Genomic DNA, 16,928 nt, shown 5'->3' on the forward strand with positions numbered 1-16,928 from the left:
CGTTGTTGCATTTGTCTCTTTCAGTTACTGGTGGAAGAGCTGCCCCTGCGCCAGGGAATTCTAAAACAATTAAATGAAACCGGAGGAACGGTGCTTGTAAGTGCTCCCATAAGCCCAGAAGAACAAGATAAACTTGAAAATAAGCTCAAGCAGACAAATCTCCAGTGGATAAAGGTTAGGCATTAACCATCTCCTCCTGTCACATGTGCTAAATGTTGAACGTGTGTGTATTTGTTTTGTTTCATGGGCGCTTCATTCAGGGGAGAGGGAAAACTGGTGAGTGTGTGTGTGTGTGTGTGTGTATCTGACCATTTGATTTGGCTGTATCGTATGTTGTTGATGGAAAGAATGATTGTGGTAGATGACAGTACGTTGATAACCACATGCCAAAACATAGACCACTATTCCTTTGTATGAATTATTTTAAAGCATTAGACTAAAAAATGATGAAGTAATTAACTCAGTGTTCAGGTGAACGCTGACAGTATATGAACAAGGTGGACATGACTCATTTCAGCAGTATCGTAAATCAAAATGATGTGTTCTCACCTAAAGTGTAGACTTGATCAATAATTAATACATGCTGACATCCCCTCCAAAAGTGCTTTTTTGTCCTTCCTTCCCTCCCAACCTTCCTTGCTTCCATCCTTCCTTCCTTCCTTTCTTTCTTTCCTTACTTAACTTTTGAGTCTCCAACTTTCTAGCTCAGATAATCTTTACATCTAATATTTAAAAATGTTTATCAAACTAATAGGTATTTTGAAAAACAAAGTGGTATAAATGGATTTATAATAAAAAATCAAAATCGATAGACCTGGCAACAATTATCAAAAGACAATCCTTTCTTCCCTATACTTCAATTGCTTATTTGTCATAAATCAGATGATATATATATATGAATCTGCTTCTGGATTCTCTATTCCATTTGCTTAGATCTATCGTTCTTGTACTAACACATTGGCTTAATTACAGTAGTGTAAAATCCAACTTCCTTCTCCGTGTTCCACATTCCCTTGTCTATTTTTGTTTCTTTGGATTACAAAATAAATTTTAACACCAAATTACCAGTTTCCACAAGAAGCCTGCCAGGGTATTGATCAGAATTTTGAGTTGAATTTGTAGATCAATTGATATCTTTAAAATATAGAGACATCCCCCATCTGTGAACATGGTATATTGTTCTATTTATTTAGGCCTTTAATACCTTTTTAGGAACATTTTGCAATTTTCAGTTTAGAAGTCCTGCACAGGATTTACTACACTGAATCCCAGATATTTGATTTTTGCCCTATTAGACTGAGATTCATTTTAAATTTCTTTTTTTTTTTTCATCTGTTGCTGGTATATAAAAATATAGTTGTTTTTGTATGTTGAGGATGTATCCGATAACCTTGCTAAATTTGCTAATCTTTTAGAAAAGATTCTAAAGTTTGTAGAATCTTTGAGGATTTTATGCACACAATCATATAATCAAATAGAATTAGGTTCTTTCTTTTCAACTCTTATGGTTTTTAATTCTTTTTTCTTGCCTTAATGCACAGGCTAGGATGTACAAAACATAGGCTCATAGACATGATGATAATGGGAAGTTTTGTTTCATTCCTTATCATTAACTATCCTGTTTGTTGTAAGGTATTTTGGTCGGTCATCTTAATCAGGTAAAAGATTTTCCCTTTAATCCCAGTTTGCTAAGTTTTTATTTTGCATAGGTCATGGATTTTGTCAAATGTTTTCTCTACATTTATGAAAATGATTGTTTGACTTTTCTCGTTTTGTGTGAAGGTCATGAATTACAGTCACTGATTTTGAATCCTGCAGCATATCCTTTCAGTCATGATGTATTCCATGTATTATAGATTGCAGGATTCCATGTTCTAATGTTTGGCTTAGAATTTGTTAGTATTTTTCCATGAGACATTGGTGTGTAATTTTTTTTCTTGTATTGTCCTTGTCAAGTGTTGGAACAATCTTAGGTTTGTTTCATAAAACAAGTTGGGGAGTCTTCCCTTGTTTTCATTTTTTTTTTTTCCTGGACGAGAACTTTTGGAAGAATTTGTAACACCATCTAGACGTGGAATTTGTGTTGTGTTAAAGTTTTTAATAATGGGTTCAATGTTTAAATAGATATAAGACTATTTGGATTTTTTTCTTTTTTCATGTGTCAGCTTTTGTAATGTCTTTCAAGGAATTTGTTCTTTGTCACTTTCTGTTTTGGGGCTGTAGACTTTCTTTATACAATTAGTGATCCTTTATAGATTTATATATAAGAATGAAAAACTAGAAATACTGAGTGAGACTTCTAAGTACCTGAGAGGATCTTGTAATATGCAATGTTTTATTCTACAAGCTAAGGCAGAGAACTGGCTCCCCTGCTGAAGGATACTTTTAAATGCTATAACACGGAGGGCTTTATTATCAGTTCCTAATAGCCACACCAACTGCCCCTTATCTTCCAATACATTTGTTTATTTTGATTTGTTTATTTTTGCCTCTAGTGAATTGCTAAAAGAAGACTGTTCTTGATGTGGTAATGTTGAGCTGAGGACAAATTTCCATTTACTGACTTTTAGTACCCCAATTTCCATCTGCTTCGCAGCCCCCACCCCTCATGGTATCTTTCATCCAAATACTCAGAAGTTTTGCCAGGACTAGCTCTCCCTGTGTTTCTCCCATACTTTATACGTCCCGATTTTCTTTTGGCTTTTGACCTTTGAGGGATGCTTTGAAACTTCCCAGCCACTTTTTTTAATGCAATTTTATTGAGATATATTCATATACCATATAATCATCCAAAGTGTACAACCGGCGGCTCACAATATCACCATTTAGTTGTGCGTTCTTCAGGACAATCAATTTTTGAACACTTTCATTACTCCCAAAAAATAAAAATAAAAAAGAACAACCAACACATTCCATAACCCATATTCCCTGGTATTATTTAGTTCTTGTCTTTATTTTCTTACTCATCTGTCCGTACACTGGATAAAGGGAGTGTCAGAAGAAAAGGGAGAAATGAAGAAAATAAAATAAAGTAAAATATAAAGGAGAAACACCACCACCAAGAATCCCATACCCCTCCCTTACAGCCCCTCTTATTGACATTTAGCTTTGTTAATTTGCCTTTGTTACATGTGATGGAAGCACATTACAATGTTACTGTTGACTATAGACCCTAGTTTGCACTGATTGTATTTTTCCCATATACCATCTCATTTTCAACACCTTGCAATGTTGGCATTCATTCGTTCTCCCACACATAAGAACACTCTTATATTTGTACATTTAATCCCCATCATTGTCCACTCGAGGTTTCATTAGGTTATACAGTCCCAGTCTTTATCGTCAAACTTTCCTTCTGGTGTCATACATGCCACTAGCCTTCCTCTTTCAACCGCACTCACACTCAGCTTCCTTCAGCGTACTTACAGTACTGTGCTACCATCAGGTAGTATTGTGCTATCCATTTCTGGATCTTTACAATCAAACCTGTTGTACATTCTGTACTCCTTCAGCATCGCATGCTTGATCTCTACCCTCTTTCTATCTCCTGGTAACCTGTGTTCTCAATTTTATCTCTCAAAGTTCGCTCATTAATGTTAGTTCATATTAGTGAGACCACACAGTATTTGTCCTTTTGTTTCTGGCTAATTTCATTCATCATAATGTCCTCAAGTTTCATGCATGTTGATAGATGTGTCATGACTTTGTTCTGTACCCTTGCTGATAGTCTTTGTTTCTATACTCTTCTCCTAAGCTCTCTCCTGTCTTTTCCTGTGTGCAAGCAATGTTCCCTTTAGTATCTCTTGTAGAGTAGGTCTGTTGTTCACAAACTCCTCAGCATCTGTTTGTCTGAAAATATATTAAACTCTCCCTCATTTTTGAAGGACGGTTTTACCTTATATACAATTCTTGTTTGGCAGTTTTCCTCTTTCAATGTCTTAAATATATCATACCACTGCCTTCTTGCCTCCATGGTTTCTGCTTAGACATCCACACAGTCTCATTGAGTTTCCTTGTATGTGATGGATTGGCTGCTTTCAGCATTCTCTCTTTGTCTTTGACGTTTGACATTCTGCTTAGTAAGTGTCTTGGAGTATATCTGTTGGAGTAGGTTTGCAGTTCTTGGATCTGTAATTTTATATCTTTGATGAGAGATGGGAAATTTTCAGTGATTATTTCCTCTATTATTCTTTCTACCCCTTTTCCCTTCTGTTCTCCTTCTAACCAATAACATGTATATTTGTGCACTTCATGTTGTCATTCAATTCCCTGAGACCCTGTCCATATTTTTCCGTTCTTTTCCCTATCTGCTCTTTCGTGTGTAGGATTTCAGATGTCCTGTCCTTTGATTCACTAATCCCTCCTTTGGCCTTTTCAAACCTGCTGTTGTACATCACCACTGTGTTTTTTCACTCTTCTGTTTTGCCTTTCATTCCCATAAGTTCTGCCATTTGTTTTTTCAAGCTTTTGAGTTCTTCTGTATGATCACCCATGTCTTCTTTATGTCTTTCATCTCTTTTGCCATCTTCTCCCTCAACATGTTGATTTAATTTAGCATGTTTGTTTGTACATCTTTAGTTAGTTGTATAAACTCTTGTATCTCATTTGAAGTATTAGTCTGTTCCTTTGACCGGGCCATATCTTCATTTTTCTTAGAAAGACTCATAACTTTTGCAGGAGTCTAGGCATTTGATTTCCTTGATTAGTTTATTCTGGAGGTTGTTTTCACTCTTTTACCTAGGGTTTTCTAGTTGGTCAGCTTTATTCTCTATCTGTTCTTTGGCATTGAGTTCAAGTTATTCTAAACCCGCAGAATAGCTTCTGGTTAACTGTTCAGAATTTTTCAGCTCTTGTTTTTCTGGTTCTTGTCCTGCCTATATGGAACCTTTTTTTGAAGGAAGGTCTCCCCAGATATGATCAACCCCAGTCAGAATTTCCCAGACCAGACAAACCTAGGTTTTAGGAGTAGGATTTAATCAGTATCAGGTTTCCCTGAGGATGAGACCCAGCAGGTTGTTAGACTTTCCTGTGAAGCCTCTAGACTCTGTGCTTTTCCCATTCTACCCAGAAGGTGGCGCTGTCAGCCTGCAGCTCCCCACAGGTGTGGAGCGGTAAAAAACTAATTCTCAGCAGGCCCTGTCCCTGCCAGGGGCATGGTTGAGATAGAGGCGGAGGTAGAACGTGGGCTTAAGCTGTTTCTGTTTTCCAGCCCCTGGAGTCTGAATTCTATGAATGAAGACCACTATTTGAGCAGCTTCCCACCCCTTTTCTTGGGGAAGATATTCTCTGTAAGGAATTATCTCCTTCACTTGAGTACTTTGTCTCTCTGACTTATTTTAACACCCCCTCTCCTGGGTCAGTGCTGACAATTGAAAATGCCTGAAGCTTTCTATAATGAGCTACTTAGAATAGTTAAAGAAGAAGAAGAAGAAAAAAAAAAGAAATCCCAGTCCCCAGCCCCCAAGGCTCATCAGTCAGGAGCTGGAGTTGGCACCCTGCTCTCCGTGCCCATTCTCTTGGGGCATGGCCCTTTTCCAGGATTCTGAGCTTGGCCAACTCTAAAAGCCTCCTTTTTTTTTTTTTTTTTCTATCAGCCCCACCTCCTCTTTGCCAGGAGAGACCTTAGGGTTCCTTTCCTGCTTGGGTTTATCTGTGCTTGGACCTTGTATTCAGCAGTCCGGATTTGTTCATTAAAACCACAATTGGAGCTTGGCTGAGCTATGTTCAATTGCTCCTAGTAGAGAATGCTTCTTTTTCCTATGGGGAAACAACTACAACACAGCCTGCTGTGCCATTGAGGAAGGGGCACCAGCCTCTGTAGATCAGGGGGCTTTACTCACAGTTCTGTGCGTTGATCTCAGCCCTTCCACCCATTCTAGATTGGTATTCAATGTATGTCCGGTCATGGATGTCTCCCAAACTTGTTCCAAACAGTTCCTGGCTATTTACTAGCTGCTTTAGAGGACTGGCTAAATTCCACACCTCTCTACACCACCATCTTGCCCTGCCTCCCCTCTCATCTACTTTCAACGACCATTCCACTTCCTTATTGAGCATTTTTAACACCTCTTAACATTGTTCCATCTGAAATACAAAGCAAATTGTAATCCTTTAAACTGGGAACAAATCCATGCCAAGAAGATATTGCAGAACTATAATTTTCATGTAATATAAAATGGCTTCTTTCAAAAATGGCACAATTGCCTCTAAAGAATTGCTTGTTATTCACCAGTACCCAACTAAATTAAGAGGTATGAAGAAGTTATACCCAGAAAAGTTTATGTGCATAGGTGATTTGAAAAGAAAATCATAGAGCTTTCATTCTGAATTGTGTCAGGTTATTTATTATATTTTAAAATTGATGATGCTGAAGGTCTTATAAGAGATCATTTACATGACTGATAAAATATTTAGGTACTGAAAGAAGTGCCAATTTTATAACATTAAAATCAAAATATGTGCTTGGGTGTGTATAATTCAAGCAAGTAGGTATTTGAAAATACCTTTCCTTTTCAGGTATTAGCATTTTCTCTATGTGAATGATCAAAGTAAAATCTTTTTTTAAAAAATGAACCAAGTTTTTCATTATTCTCAGAAGGAAGTAAAAACGTTTATACAAGGCGTTATTGAATACTAATGCCAACGTTAGGATCTACCTCCTGTACTTTACAGTATGGGATCAGGGCACAGAGAGACAAACAGTTTAAGAGTATTCCCTTGATTAGTATAATTGTCATAATAATAATAGCGATAATAAAGAACATCTTCTTAAGATGTTTAACCCTGCATAAATAGGCAACACAGTTAATCAAAATGTAAACATATGATTTTCTGAAGCTAGTATAGCAAATACAAAACTAATTACAGCCAGAACAATTTCCAAGTTTTCCCACTATAGTGATTCTTATACTTTGTTTCTTTCCCATGTGATTCCAATGTATTTTTTTCCCTTCATCATCTTCAGTATCCTGGTCATATGTTTTGGGATATGCTGATTAATTATTCATTGTTTTAGTTTGCCATTGCTACCAGTATGTGATACACCAGAAATGGACTGGCTTTTGATAAGGGGACTTATTTTGTTACAAATTTACAGTTTTTTTTTGGAGGAAAGGCAACTGGGTTTTCTCTGCCTTTCTCTGTCCCATGGGAAAGCACATGGTGACGTCTGCTGGACTTCTCTCCTGGCTTCTGAGTTCAAATGGCTTTCCCCAGGGTGATTCCTTTCTGCATCTCCAAACTTCTGGATCTATGTTGGCTCTGAGCTCTATGCTGAGTTGTGCTGAGCTGGGCTGAGTTCCTTAGAGCTGTGCTGAGCTGTTTCTCTTCTGACCTCTCCTTTTAAGGAAGCCACTCCCCTTAGCCGACTGCAGATGTAATCAGCCATAGATAAATTTCTTGTACTGATGATTTAAATCCACAGCAACAGAACAACTGGGCATCATCACATGGCCAAGTTGACACTTGAACCTAACTACTACACTTGTCTATGGAACATTTTAAGGTGAATATTTTCCTATTGTTAACTGAAAAGATTTTTTCCTTTTAGGGACTTCCAAACAGCCACATGAAGCGAATCTAAAGACATTTGCAAGATAGAGGGAATGTGATGGCCTAGTAATTAAAGTTTGTAGCAACATAACAACATAAGTAAAAGCAGTCCTCATAGGAAGGGGGCAAGGAGGACGGATACACCCAAATGTTCTACAACATCTTGATATAACAAAAGGGAGCAGCATAACAATTTACAGTTGTAGGATATGTGAGAGGGCTATTGGCAGTACATAACAGCAGCTTTGGAAAATGTGAAGCACGAGTCAAGGTTCTCTGTGTTTTGCAACAGAGTAAAAGTCAAAATTTTTTATGATGCAAAATTCATCTATGACTCCAAACATCCTATGTATAAGATATACATATAATTACAACATATCAGCTGTGCTTTATCTCAAAGTTATAATTGCAATGCCATGTCTTTGCCATCAAAGTGACAACGGAATTTGGAATTTGTTCATTAGCCATTTTTCAATTATTGTCCCTTCTCTATCTCTCATCCCCCCCCCCTTCTGGTGACATAAGATATAGGGAGAGTAAACAAATGATCAGTGCTAGAGTTAGGCCAGTGTGAGAGACAGCCTTGGTCTTCAAGAAACTTTAAGTTCTCAGTCATTAGAGGAGAAAGGAAATACGGGAGGTCCTTTGCATGTGTTCTGTAGCCCCCTCCTCTATCTAAATGCTAGAGTGGATGAAATATTTGGAACCAGCAGGTCATAGTTCCTAGAACGGAAATATATCAATTTTTTAGTGCACAGCATCTCCAAAAAAGGTCTTCCCATCACAACCTCTGGTGACTTTCTCCACAGCTCGTTCAGTGTGTGGGATTCTGCATATTCGGCCAATTTGCCACTTATTTTTGCAAAGTCATGTTCCATTATTAAGGAGAAAAAGCACTGGTTAACAATACAGCTATTACTTTAAGGGAGTGGTGGACCCTAAAATGAGTTCATTACAAAACTGGGTTACCTTGCCTTGGCTGGCCCTGGTAGCTTCTCTTTAAATGTGACTTTCAAGCTGAATTCAGCTGTTGGCTTAAATTTATGGGTCCCTCCAACTAAGGATCATGAGGTGATCTCCTCATTTTTGTCTAATACTTGATTTGACTTTTACAGTCACTGACAATAATGCCCTTAAGAGCCCCAAAATGTGAATGTTATTAAGAGCAGCCTCTGTGATCTTCACAAACATGTCGAACTCTATACTGTTTTGAGTATTTATCATTCTTCATACTTTGTATATTCTGTGTATCTTTCCCTTCCTTCCTCTCCCCCATCACTCTTTTCCTCCTTGTTTCTCGTTCTGCTATGTCTTTGTCTATGACTTGGTAGCTTTCTATGTCTTACAGTTTCGACTTTTCCATATTTGTATGTGTTTATTTTTCTCTGCCCTAACAGTGTATGTGACACATTCTCTCCCCCTTTCTTTCTCTGGCTCTTTATTTCTTAACCCCTCTTTCTTATCCTCCTTTCTTTGTCACTTCTGTCCCCTTTCCTCACTCTTCATTGTTCTTTTTCTGTGTTATGTATGGGTATTTTTTCAATGACCCATTATTTAAAAACAAAATATAGTTTATCATTCTTTATTTTTGAATCGTGTTGTATGCTTCCTATACTTAATGGAAAAAGTGAAAATATGGAACATTTATATTAGAGGTTCCTAGGATTATTTCAATGGAAGGAGTCTCATGGTTTTGGTTTGCTAAAGCTGCCAGAATGTAACATACCAGAAGTGGATTGGCTTTTACAAAGGGGATTTACTAAGTTTCAAGTTTACAGTTCTAAGGCCATAAAAATATCCAAATTAAGGCATCAGCAAGAGGTTACCTGCGCTCAAGAAAGGCTGATCACATCCAGGGTTTCTCTGTTAGCTGGGAAGGCACGTGGCTGGCATCTCCTGGTTCTTTGCTCCCCGGTTGCATTGCTTTCAGTTTCTGATTGCACTGGCTTTCTATGTCGGCTTTCCATCCATCTCCAAATGTCTGAGTCTAGGTGTCTGGTCACTGTACTGGCTCTGAGCGCTCTCTCTCTCTCTCTCTCTGTGAGCTCTTTTAAGGATTCTAGTAAACTAATTAAGACCCACTTTGAATGAGCAGAGCCACAACTCCATGGAAATAATCTAATCAAAAGGTCTGACCCACCTTTGGGTCACATCACCATGGAAACAACCTAATGAAAAGACCCTACCCTACAATAAGTCTGCTCCCACGAGATTGGATTAGAATTAAAACAACATGGCTTTTCTGGGGTACATAACAGTTTCAAATCATCAAGCTCATGAAGCTAAATTGCTTTCAAATCTTATAGATTTGAGTCCTAGAAAGATTATGTGACTTATTTGAGACCACATAGCTCTTTATTTAAATATAAAAGGGATGCCAAAATAAATAGCGTTTTTAACCTTTTGGTAGTTCATGTAATTTTTATGTGGATCACATGCCAGAAACAAAGAAAAATCATGGTCTCCCACTTCATTCCATTTAAAAATAAAAATGGAAATTTCCTTTCTTCTTTATTCCTTTAGAGAAACTGTGCTTGATCTTTTGCGTCGCTTTTTGCCCTTTTTTTGAAACTGCATACCATGTTTTAAAACATTTCCTAGAATCTCCTTTACTATGGAAACTTCGTGATTTTCTATGATATAGGGAAACATATTTATTGTTTCAGAATTAGTTATACATCTCGCTTTATGTTAAGAAGCAACTGTACAGTTAATACATACAGTATACAATTCTATTAGTTATAATAAATGCATTTCCATATTAAATAAATTTAAATTTGGCATCATATTCAACAATTTATTTTTAAATAATAAATTCAAGTTTTAACATGTTAATGATAAAATAGTTCATACAGTGACTCGATCATTTCACAAATATGATTAAGAAATGTTGCTGGAAAGTGAATATTAGTTAAGTGCATATTAATAAGAAAAACATTAACTTTTCCTGGTAAAAATAACTTAGGTTTGCAAACATAATACCTGTTTCAAAGCCTCCATACAGGAATACATTTTGTACTATTGATAATAGGACAAGGTTTGTTTTCAAACTATGCCACAACATAAAAATTATGAAAGTAAAAAATATATGCAGCTTCTAGGCCAGAGCATCTTCCACAACACACAAGTGATTATCTAAATTTCCAGAAATCTAATTTATTTTGTATTAGCTTCCAATCATGTTACGTCTAAATATCCATTCGCATAAACATTTCAAATTTATTCTTTTCATTTGCGTCAGGTAAACTTTTGGTCTTTCTCCAGATATGTGTGCCATGTAACGCCAGTTATTACTTGCCATTACTATAAATGTGGACAGTGAAAAGGAGAGAACTTAATAAAGCTAAATCATGGCTTTTCCATTCTGCTCGAAAATGGACATTTGCCCCAATTCATTAATTTCCTATCACAAGAAGATGACTCATAGATTGTTCTAGTAGTGACCATTTAGTCCTGTCCTAAATGTATATCCCCTTAGCTAAGGAAGAGAATCTTTATTAGAGGTTGTTATCATATTGACTGGTGTTTATTGGGCTCAGGGATAAAATGCTGTAACGTATAAAATAAGGCTGATGGTAATGATCGTCAAAGTCAGCCATGTAGCTAGCAATAATAGCAGGCACCAGATGGTTTCATTGGAGCTTTTATATGCTCATGATGTTCTTCCATAAAGTATATTTGTAACATCATCCACACAGTCCTTAATTTTATAAATCTTTGTGCTAACAGGCAATTAAACAAGAAAATGTTTTGGGGGGCACATAACCTGTTGCTTTGTAAGAAAGTCATTCGTCTTGGAAGTTATGTGGTTAATAATTACCTTAAAGCCTTCATTCGTTCGGTCATTCATCTACTCGCTACCTTATGAGCACCTACTACGTGGCAGGTGCTTTACTAAGCAGGTGAAATTAATTGCAAGGATGTGCAGAATGGGGCCTAGCATTGCAAATGTTCATATCTCTAATTTATAGTTTAGTTGCTAGGTAATTTGCAGCTAAGATTATGGGGATCGTCATGTAAAGTTTATAACATAGCATCGCTGACTTTGCCTCCTGCAATGTCCAACTGAAATGCGGATTATGACTAGATCATGTGTCATTGGCACAACCTGATGTGCCCCGACCGTCTGGCTTTTACCAGCTATCTCATCATAATTTTTAATAGCCCCCCGTAGGCTCATCTTAGAGGCAGAACCAAGCATCAGGTTCTTAGAGGCAGTCCTGGCACATGATAAATTGTCAATAATGATTCTTTTAATATCACCTCATTGCAGTTGAGAAGTTTGGCTGGGGCCACAAACCTGATTACCATTATTACCAGATTGATCACTCTTTATTGATAATAGGTTTTTAACCTTCCGAACTATGAAAATATTAGGCAATGCCAAGTATATGGGTCAGACACTTTAAACTACAAGCAAAGACGAAGTAAACAGGAGTGGTGACGAAGCAGTTTACTGTGGTGATTAACAGCGAAGCTTCTGGATTACAGACACCCCCCTCACACACACACACACACACACACACACACACACACACACACACACTCTACTACTTGTGTGATCTTATTCCTACCCTGTCCACACCTCAGGGAAAACTCCAAAATTCAGACAACAGAATACTCCTCCCCAGGTTGTGGCAATTCAGTTAGGGAGTTCACAGGAGAGGCTTACTTGTTTCTGGAGTACCATAATTGCTCAGATACGTTGAAAAATAAAGGAGGGGGGGGCTAATGTTAAACCCCCCCAAAATGTAAAGACCAAGCACAATATCCTTGCTGAGACACCTTGATCAATTATAATGACGGCACTTATACGGAGAAGGCTGAAACGAGCCGCCATCATGAATATGGGAGCTGAAAGGAAGAAGGAGAGATAGAGCCACAAAGATCAAAATGACCCTAATAGAAGGCACAGATGGCTTTCGGTCACTGCTCTCCCCATTCCACTGATCTCATGATTGTCATTATCTCTTACCAACTAGTATTTCAAATAAAGTGGGTTGGAAAATAGTGGGTTTTCTCCTCACGTTGCCTAGAAGTCCAAGGAGCCCAGCACTGTTTTCCAACACCATCACTTTTTTGTATGAGCAAAACTTAAGACAACCTTTCTAACCCTGAGCATCTCGGCAATCAGTTCCATCATCTGACTTTTTTCTCCAAAGTTGGAGCAGAGCATAACTGAATGTGCAATGCTGCCTCCCCACTCCCTTCCCATATCTCCAGTCTTGATATTGGATTCCGCCCATAGGTGGAGTGGTGAGAAGGCATTTGTAGGAAGTTTCATTAGAGCCAAATAAAATTCTATTTGGAAACCTCAACTGATAAAAGATCTTTTGTTAATTCAACTGTTGTGCCATTTAAAAATATGCAAACAAGCAAATCCCATCTGAAGACTAAGGCAATGATGCTTGTACGGTAATTCATTTTCATATTAAAACGTTACTTTTGCCAATGTGTACATGCAGACACTATTCAGTGGGTATGAAATTTCATCACTTAAATGTATTGTGGTACAGACTTTATTAAAAAGTAATCTAATTTCCAATTAAAAACAGATATGACTGTTCTTGGCAAACTTTCTTCCCCGTTCACAGTGAATTTTAAGTGAAGAAAAGTAATGATGAAAAGAAAAAGGACAAAGATTTCATAACTCTTGACCTTCAGCGTAACATTTTTGAAGTAAGTCCTTTATTAACACAAAGGTGTTTGCCCTATAGCAATGAATTTTAGAAAGAAGAAATCAAATAATGAAAAGGGATTTTGCTAATATAAAGTGCCTTTTCTTCCATTTTCCTTCTGAAGTGCCTTTGCTTTGGGCGTACTGGATTATGTAGCCTTGACCCTGAGACTTTCTAATAATTTAATAATCTCAGATCGGCATTAAGTGGGGGTTTTAGCATAGCAACTCCTTACGCCAAGGTTCAAAAAGGAACGGAGATGAAAGGCTGTCTTAAAGAGCACAGATTGTAAATTCTAGCCCAATTCCATTTATTATATCACCTGCAAAGCCAATATGTTATGCAAAAAATATATAAAATAAAATAGCAGGACTGTTTTTATAAAAGATCATGATCATACCAAGAATGAGGTTTTCTGTCCAATCTTTATGCTCATACATCAAGACGTGTGAGTTTATTATGTAAAAGTATTGAATACCAAATCCTGACCACTGTGTCCATGTCAGCTGACCCCTAATGCTTCAAACCGTAGGAAAAGCGATGCTGAATGCCAGGGCAGCTGACGTATTCCATTTTTGTCCTAGGCCACCTGCCAGGTCATAGAACAGATCTGTAATGGGTTTCTTACCTTTTATTGTGTAGAAAGAGGATTGATAGATTAGAACTGAACCAGTGAACTGTGGAACCCCAGGTTTGCGGAAAAGAGTTTATCACTCTTTGATGTTATTTCTGTCTCGTGTCAGCTGAGAAAGATGAGCTAGATTATCCAAGTATAAGCTGGATGCCCAAATCAACAGTCCCCTCATTTATCCACCTCTTACCCTTGAGAGTAAGGCCGCCATATGGGTTTGTTTGGGTTTTTTTTTTTATAATTTTTATTAATAAAACCAATCAACATGCAATGTGAACATTCTTTTCTCTTTTTTTATTGCATACTTGTATACTCATCATCATGATCATTTCTTAGAACACTTGCATCAATTCAACAAAAGAAATAAAAAGAAAACAGAAAAAAATTCATACATACCATACCCTTACCCCTCCCTTTCATTGATCACTAGCATTTCAATCTACTAAATTTATTTTAACATTTGTTCCCCTATTATTTATTTACTTTTAATCCATATGTTTTGCTCATCTGTCAATAAGGTAGATAAAAGGAGCATCAGACACAAGGTTTTCACAATCACACAGTCACATTGCAAAAGCTATATCATTTATACCATCATCTTCAAGAAACATGGCTACTGGAGCACTCAGCTCTACATTTTCAGGCACTTCCCTCCAGCCTCTCTGTTATGCCCTAACTAAAAAGGTGATATCTATTTAATGCATAAGAATAATCTCCAGAATAACCTCTCGACTCTGGAATCTCTCCATTAACACTTTACTTTGTCTCATTTCTCTCTTCCTGTTTTCATTCGAGACGTTTTTCTCAATCCCTTGGTGCTCAGTCCCAGCTCATTCTAGGGGTTTTCTCAATCTCTTGATGCTGAGTCTCAGCTCCTTCTAGGATTTCTGTCCCACGTTGCCAGGAAGGTCCACACCCCTGGGAGTCATGTACCACGTAGACTAGGGGGAGGGTGGTGAGTTTGCATGTTGGCTGGAGAGAGAGGCCACATCTGAGCAACAAAAGAGGTTCTCCTGGGGGTGACTGTTAGGCCTACAGAATGGGTTTTGAAGGGGGCTGATAAGGACCTGATGGAGAAGTTGTTTTACTGCCCTTTAATTTGCTTGCTGATACTACACATCATTATGAGACACCAAAGGGACCAATTTCATTGTTTGCTGCAGATAAAATCAATCTGTTCTGCTGCAGAAGTAAAATTATTTGAACTGACTGGCACAGCTCTAATTTGGGAACACATTCAGTTATCTCTGGGAAAAGTTTAGTACATCTTTGGCATGCATGGTCAAGTATGGAGGGAAAGAGATGGACCAGGCCGTGGCCTAGAAATCAAAGTCATCGCAAGGGCTTTTGGAGAAAGTGCCATTTGTCCTGAGAGTTGAGATCCATAGGTGACCTGCGACTGGTGACTCTACCTGAAACACAGCCTAAAAAGAGCTTTCTTCTGAAGGCGACACATTCTGCCTGATTCTGTGATGTGGTTGGCATCAACAGTTTTGAACCAGGCAAAACTGATTCGTGGACTTAATTTGACTTCCATAAAACAATGAGAATTCTGCAACTCTATCACAACTTAAATGACTTGTGGTGACGATTGCTTTTGCTACTGCTATTACTGTGGTTACAAATCCTAGACTAATTTAATTGGTCTCTTTGAAGTCCAGTTGAAGCTGCTTTGTTGTTTTCTTTGTATCAGCGATGTGTATCTTTCTGCAAGAATCATTGATGATGCTGGTGAAGGGAGAGAGAAAAATTAATTTTCAGCTGCTAAGTCTCCATTCATTGGCAACAAATAAAAGACACCCCAGGAAACAGGAAAATCAATAGAAAAAAGTATTATGGTGAAGGTTTGATTGAATTTGAGAGTGTATGACAACTATTTTTAAGTGCTTAAATAATTAGGGAAGATGTCAAGATTAACACCTTGTTTGTTTATACTGAAACTGAAGACCACGTGATCAATCACTTCTGTTTTGTGTGAAGACTTGCTATTCTTAAACATACCCACTTCCAATTTCTCACTTAGTTCCTTCGTGTTTAATTCTGAATGGGATCCCAGATACTCGAATGGTTTGTTTAGTGACTGCCCCCCTCTACCTCTCCACCCTCCACAATTCATCTCAGTACTGAAAAGATCACTCGGCTGGCAGTCAGTGACGCAGTCCCAGGCCCAGGTTTACCACTTACTAGCTTATACTATGCACACGCTTATTTAAATCTCTTCATGCCTCAATCGTCTCATCTGTAAGATAGCAATGCATTACGACGCTTGTTTGCTCATTGCCCAAGGTCCGGTGAGGATAATGACACAATAAACACTGTAATGCTTGGTTATGAGGAGTTATATTGTGATTGCTAGTACAAGATAGGTGCTATAAAATTCTATTACAGGTGATAATGAAAAGTGGACCTATGTGCCATCTCATGGAGCAGTGCCTTTCCAACTTCAATATGCATATGTAACTTATCACTGTGGGATCTCCTTAAAATATGGATTCCAATTTAGTTCCTCTTGGGTAGGACCTAAGATTTTGCATTCCCAGCCAGCTTCTGGGTAATGCTGATGCCCTGGTCCTTGGTGCACACTTTAAGTGGTAAGGATATGGAGGGTGGCTGTTAAGAGTCTTGTGTCCGAGTTGAACACAAGTCCCATTCATTACAATGTGCAGTCAGTGTATTCTGAGATCCTTCTCTAACAGCTTTTAGTCTCTTGGCGCATGTGAAGCACATCCATCCAACTACAGAGGATACCAATTCAACTTTGATGGAACATATGAACGCATCCAATTTATACCTTTGAAACACAGCCCTTTGTGGGATTAAAAACCCAGGCATGCCTTTCTCATATGCCCTATATTCTCATATCCATCCCATTCCTTTTCCTTGCTATGTTATATATCACAGGAGACAAACTTCACTGACTTTATCCAGCAGGCTCCATTGCCCACCGGTTTCTCAATAGATTTAGCTGGTGGGAGGTACTGGCAGGAAATTGGAGGGCAGGAGGAGGGGAGAAGCCAGTTAGTTCTTTCCCTTTCTCATTGCTTTGGGCAATGCCTGGTACAGAGTTA

At 38.0% G+C, this 16,928-nt stretch overlaps 1 protein-coding gene across 9 annotated transcripts in view; it reads left to right on the plus strand.

The window, feature by feature from the left end:
- DMD (dystrophin) overlaps positions 1–16,928 on the plus strand; it is a 2,428,671-nt gene that overhangs the window by 1,649,711 nt on the left and 762,032 nt on the right. For all 9 annotated transcript variants that reach the window (XM_077145121.1, XM_077145123.1, XM_077145120.1 and 6 more), the window contains one exon: positions 25–174. In XM_077145121.1, the coding sequence (XP_077001236.1) occupies positions 25–174 (150 nt within the window). The remainder of the gene's footprint in view (positions 1–24; positions 175–16,928) is intronic.

This window comes from Tamandua tetradactyla, chromosome X, assembly GCF_023851605.1.
Source record: "Tamandua tetradactyla isolate mTamTet1 chromosome X, mTamTet1.pri, whole genome shotgun sequence".
NCBI classification, from domain to species: domain Eukaryota; kingdom Metazoa; phylum Chordata; class Mammalia; order Pilosa; family Myrmecophagidae; genus Tamandua; species Tamandua tetradactyla.